The sequence below is a fragment of the Sipha flava genome, unplaced genomic scaffold, assembly GCF_003268045.1.
Source record: "Sipha flava isolate LNK unplaced genomic scaffold, YSA_version1 181_pilon_pilon, whole genome shotgun sequence".
NCBI classification, from domain to species: Eukaryota; Metazoa; Arthropoda; class Insecta; order Hemiptera; family Aphididae; genus Sipha; species Sipha flava.
This window is the reverse complement of record NW_020272220.1, coordinates 897,113-903,538: the sequence shown is the minus strand read 5'-3', so window position 1 is coordinate 903,538 and position 6,426 is coordinate 897,113. Positions and strand designations below refer to the sequence as shown.

The following is a 6,426-nucleotide window of genomic DNA, read 5'->3' as shown; positions in this document are numbered from 1 at the left end:
TATTATTATTATTATTATTATTATTATTATTATTATTATTATTATTAATATTATTACGACACTTTGATTTCGTATTACACATATTTATTGAAAACGGTCGATTCATTCGATGAATTATTTTTTCTAATGTTATACAGATGTACACAAATATGCTGAGTCATGTGTTTACCTACGGGTTTTTCATTTACGGTACAAAACGTTTCGAATGACGAAGAGAAATATTAAAATAATATTATTTTCTGCGAGATACGCGTGAAAGATGTTCTTGAAGACATCGAAAGAAGCGTGTTTGGTCGGAAAAAATATTTCAATTTTTGATTTTACGAATGATAAAAATATACTATATTATATTATAGAATCTTAAATTGTTTTTGACACGAATGTCATTTTATAATATTATAATATGTGTGGTTGGTACACGCGAAATGTTGTATTCTGTATGTCTTGCGGTAAATGTCAACTTGGATCAATTGTTTCGGTCACAATATACACTTTTCAAGAGTATACATTATAATTTGATTTCCACTTTGATTTCCATTATTTTGATGCCACCGGTATTTGGCCGGTGCTTGGGGTTAAAAAAACGTGTAGTCCATGAACACAACAAGTTATGTGTATAATTTTTGTATAAATATTTTTTTAGAACATTACATAAAAAGACATTATTATACTTTATATCACTAGGCCATATAATGCTCATAGCTTTTTTTTAACAGCTCGCAGAAAGTTGAATGATTTGCTTTGTCTAGTTCTTCTGAATGCAGTAAAAATATGTGTCCTGGACAATCGGGTCTTAGAACCCCAACTATAACATTGGCAATAAACCGTCCTTCTACGTCACATATCTCTTCAATTGACACCCAAATTTTATTTTGCCTTATTTCCATTTTCATTTTATTCATAGTAGTATTAAACATATCATCAATATAACTAACACGTCCATAGATATATTTTTAGCAGTATATTTCTCTAAAAATACTCGAAATGTATTGTTAGAAAGCTTGTTTAACGGAATATCAACAGATACCATTGCTTAACATAAATCCATGTTGAAATCGGATTTTTCTGAACTTCCATTGGTTAGTAGTTATTGTAATTTTCTCTGTTGTTGATCATTCTGACGTTTGACACTCAGTTCTATTTTGAGCGTTGAAATACCTTTGTTAACCCTACAACGAGGCATCGTACGGCGATGAACTACGTGACAACGTAGATAAGATAAGAATTATTTTTAATTTTAATTCTATCAAAAACGACTTTGTAGGAGAAAACTATAAAAACGTAAAAATCTAGAAATAAGCATTTTTTTGAAAAATCACTGAAAAAAGCGATTTCAAATTTCATAACTGAATGTGTTATAACATGACATACATTTATATAGCACTCTGCTACATTTTAAGTTAATCTATAAAAATAAGCAAATGCTTTAAGTTCCGAGCCCTGGTTATAATTAATGTCAGCATAATTAATTATAGTCTTATATATTATTTATACCGTTATTCAAATAAATACATTTAGTGAGAAGGGTTGACTTTTAGGTACTAATGGTAACTTATTTCCGAGTTTAACATCATGAAAACCAACTCTATAAAATTCCAAAGAAAGTTTTTCCTGTTGTTCATTGTTTAAAGTAACTTGATCGTGAAAAGGTGTTCGACATTGGGATTCGACAATATATGCGCATTGATTTTAGCTTTTTAAGATGGTTATTTCTAGTTATTTTACAGCAATAAAAAAAGTGTAGAGATGCCCGTTGAAAAACGTCTGTAGGATATAATCAATTTAAATGTATTCGTATAAAAAGTTTAAGTTTTTAAAAAGGTAGTCTGCAAATCACCGAATGAATATTTAATACTTAAGTTAGCTACTATTAAAAGAAAAATATGCAATCTCCTTTATGCCAGTAATGTGGCGTGTGCACCTCTATTGACAATTTTTTTTTATTTAAACCTTGTCTGCATATACTTTTATATCCATAGATCCATAGACGTACACAACAAATTTTTGGTTCAGTGCACATTTCATTAATCAGGATTCTAATTAATTATTTTACAGGACTATAATTGTTTTATTTGTTTGTTATTGTACAGAATTGTTTAAAAAATATATTTTGACATAATCAAATTTTTTTTTTTAACAGAATTACATTTTAAATACACAATTTTTATACCTGCATTATAAACATGAAATATTTGATTTATTGGAATAAATATAATGGCTATCCTGACGTTATTTCAAAGTTTTATAAACTTATCCTTGATGTGAGACAAAAGTATCGATTAATTTGAAATCAAAAAATGATTGACTTAAAAAATACGATATGACTAATGCATGGTGAAATACTGAAACTTTTGGCCCGCGTATTCACTACCCATAAAAGTGGTGTTTATATAGAAATAAACCAGTACATGCCCCACGGCTTCGCTCAGAATGTTATTTTATTAGATAAATGAAATGTTTTATTTATACTACGTTTCTACGCTGCAACATATGAGTTTAGCTAAATCTTAATGATTTTTCCGAACGCTTTTGAAAAGGGGGCTGTTGTTTATTGATTTTGGTGTGGGGATCTAGCCATCTGTTGTGCGCAAATAGTTTACGCACATTTACTAAAATTACAACTCATATGCGCCCGAGCAATTTCTAGTGCATCCACTCGCTCATGCAAACATTTCCCTTCCCACTTTCACAGACTTAAGACTGTCAATAAATATTTAACCTCATTGGCGTGGTTAAAAGTGTGCTTTCGGTGTACTATGAGTTAAAAAAATAATAATATTTATAAATGATTAAAATAGTTATGGTAAAAATAAGGAAAGCTGTAATTTGTTTATATTTATTTTACTTCAATGATTCGCCTTGGAAACGGTTACCCATTTGTTCTAAGTAATGCAATTGGTCAATTTCGTTATTTGAACACTTTGTTCATACATTTGTATGTGATCAATAGTTCTTAACTTGTTTTGAGCGCAATAGAGGAGTGGTTCCTTTTATAATATGCTGTGCGCAAACGATTGATTTCTTCTACAATAATCAGCACGTTTCAGGTTTTAACCTAGAAATTTTAAACTAATGCGCAACCAGTTGTATTAGCCCATATGTTTTCGGTCTATAAAGGCACAATCGCCGATTAACTCTTAGCTGGCTTTACGTGCACGTATACATACATTGTACAGTTACCGATATATCTTTTGTCGATAGATTACTTATTATTATCACGATATCATCGTATTATCGCGAATAGCTTGGATCGTGTACGCTGGGCAGCAAGCGGTACGGCCGTCGAAGAGTAGCGGTCGGTTGTGTTTCGGTACCACCAGTGTCTTTTACGTACCACGCGTCATAGACACTAACGGGGGTTGAAGGGGTGTGGTTGTCGTTGAAATATTGAATGATCGACGCCCAGTGGCGGCATTGGGTCGAGTCCAGTGCCGGGTTTAGCGGGGACGCGATGCACCGGTGCCTCAAGCTCTAAACGGCCTCTAAAACCGAAACCTAAATTTGAAAATTGTCTGTTTCATTATTTTTATGTTTTTTTTTTTTAAAAAAAAAAAATTACCTGTGAATAATAGTAAATTTAAAACGTCAACGTGTATTTAAATAAATATACAAGTGTTATACCGGGGAAATTTTATTTTAATGTGTCTCGGATTAGCACTCCGGACTCTCGAGAGACTTGTATCCGGTCAAATCCAGTGGCATTGTTTCAGTTTTTTTCTATAGAGTAAAGCAGTCGGAGGCTCATTTTACCAAAATTCCGATTAACATGGGAAGGGGGAGAGGAGAACGCCAAATCAGTCCAAAAATATAATGATTTGTACTTTGCATGTAAGCACCAGTACGTTTGTCGCCACTGGTCAAATCATTCGCTATGCTTCATTGTCCGTAACACTCCGTCGCAACATCCCTGCGGCGTAATCTCTGTCAACGGTGTACACGGTCCAACGTCTACAGTTCCTGTAGCCGTTTAGCGCTTGATTCGTTCACTGTTTCGCAGACGTCCCGGCAGCGTCCTGAGGAGACCAGCGTTTCGCCTAGAAGTAGTGGACTGTAGTGGAAGTGGTGGCGGTGGCGGCGGCGGTGGCGGCGATGGGCGGAATAGTGCTTTCGTGGTGTTGGAGAAAAATTTCCACGCGACGACGCCGACGGCAGTGGAAGAGCAGCAGCAGATCGTGGGCGGCGGCAGCGATGACGCCGTAAGTGGTAGCAACAGGTGGGTGAAGAGGAGGCAACGGAAAATGAGCACCGCGAGGTTTTTCGACAATAGGCAAGCTCGTTTTCCGGCCGTCGACACTGGCAAGACTATACAGTAGGCAAATTGTCGTTATAGTCGTTCGTGCACCGCAGTGTTTCCCAACCTTTTTTTTCCGTACTTGTAGATTTTCGAAAATATAATATTGCGTCCCTCCGATCAGTTTAAATTAAAAAAAAATAGAAATTTTGATGACCCTTTTTTTCTTTAACACTCTTTGACACATTTGACACTCTTCCAATAGGTAAAAATAAGACCTTAAAGTCCCGTGCTACGTCGGTTTATCAACGAACGATTAGCAATTATTTCGTTTATACAAATAAATAAATAATTAAAAATTATCTTATCTCGATGTTGCGCGATTGCTGTTGTCCACGCCTTCTCAGTGATGTTTTCTAACCACCTCTCTCCTTCTTCTCATCCTCATCACAATACAAAGGTTGGAAATCATTGGCACGTCGGAAGCCGTTCGTGTTTCATTCCGGCCAACTACGGAGATGATATTATTATATATTTTTTTTTTTTTGCAAATCCTATTACGACGCACGATTTTACTATCACCTACCTATACCTATACTATGTTATATGATACGTTCAAATCACACGTAGTGATTTTCGTGTCATTATAACGTAATAACTACAGCTGGAGATGAACTGACTCGAGTTATAGTTAACTGTCAATAAAGAGAGAGAGAGAGAGAGAGAAAGAGAGAGTTAAAAAATAGTACTTATGTATTACTGTAATCTTTGATGTTTAAATTGTTATTTCAGAGAACGATGTTATACGAGACTCGATTATTAATCAGCATTTTGATTACGTAAAATAAAATAAATAATTATTGTATTACCTTATTTTAGTCGTTTAAGTGTTAAAATATTCATGGTAATGCACACTGCATTAGTTGTACACGTATTTTCTGTCAACATTATTTTATTTAAGATGTAATAAAATTAAAAATTAAAAATATTAATTTTTGGTTTTTATTCTACCTAATATTTCTCAAACTAACTGGAAAAACCTAGTTATGGTTATTTATATATCAAGTTAAATTTTTAGGTTGACTTATGTATTTTTACTAGTTATTTGCCTATTATTTGACCAAAATATAGTTATTCTACTAATGTAATCATAATAATGTCACTTCATAGTGGCCGTACCTTTATTTTATGTGATGTAATTATAAACAATAGAATATTTCTGTTTAATATGTACTGCAATAATAATTATTATATATAAATAGTTAGAACGTAACGTAAACAATATAAGTGATTAATTAGGAATTATAATTTTGATTATTTTATTATTATTATTATTATTACTATTATACTCATCTACGAGCATAGTCCATGGTTTTGTGGTTAAATAATTACATATTATATTTGACATTGATTTTATTGCACAGTGTTAGCTGTGTTTGTGTAATATTTGTCTATATATTATATTATTTGGCATCACATTATGTATATAGTTCATCGGCACGAAATAGAGTCAAACGAGTCGTTGATTTTGTGGTCATACGCAGACTTTCGTTTCTCTCGTCGCCACATAACCGGGAAAAAAATCGGCATGGAGAAGAAAAAAAACACAAATTCAATCGGACGGTATACGGCTACTCGAAATCAATAATACTATTCAGAAAAAATACGTTGAATTTTTTGAATATTATAATTGTGTTGTACACTTGTTATAATTACCTTAAGTAAATAATTTCGTAATTATGGGTCGCGAAAAGTCGATGAAGTTAAAATAATTTCCAAATCCTTGATTTTTTTTTTCACCGCAGAACAGAAACATCCACATTGGTCTAATGTCTACGTACAATAGATTATAAAATAAATTATTAGGTAATTGTTGTATCCCGTTGGACTGAAGTTGACAGATGTCATTAAATTTCAGGTCTAAAAGCCTTATTCGTCCACTTAAATTCCTCTTTCGACGAATCACGAGATGTGAGATAACCGAACCTAACCTTTGACCCTTAACTTTGTTTTGAATTGCTTGTTTGTAACTTATCAGTTATTTATGTTTGTAAACGAACTCAATGGGTAAATTAGGGAATTTTGCGTTTAAAAGACACTTAAGTGGTTAAGTGGTAAACTTAATCATAGTATTAATAAGTCTAGGTAAATAGACATTTTTAATAGACGTTGAAATATTCTACAATCGAGCGTGA

General features: G+C 33.0%; 1 protein-coding gene across 2 annotated transcripts in view; it reads left to right on the top strand.

The window, feature by feature from the left end:
• The window catches only part of LOC112680893, a 22,664-nt gene extending 17,498 nt beyond the window's left edge, over window positions 1-5,166 (top strand). For both annotated transcript variants that reach the window (XM_025551126.1, XM_025551125.1), the window contains one exon: window positions 3,998-5,166. In XM_025551126.1, coding sequence (XP_025406911.1) covers window positions 3,998-4,313 — 316 coding nt within the window. In that variant the 3' untranslated portion in view covers window positions 4,314-5,166. The remainder of the gene's footprint in view (window positions 1-3,997) is intronic.
• Window positions 5,167-6,426: the final 1,260 nt, after the last annotated feature.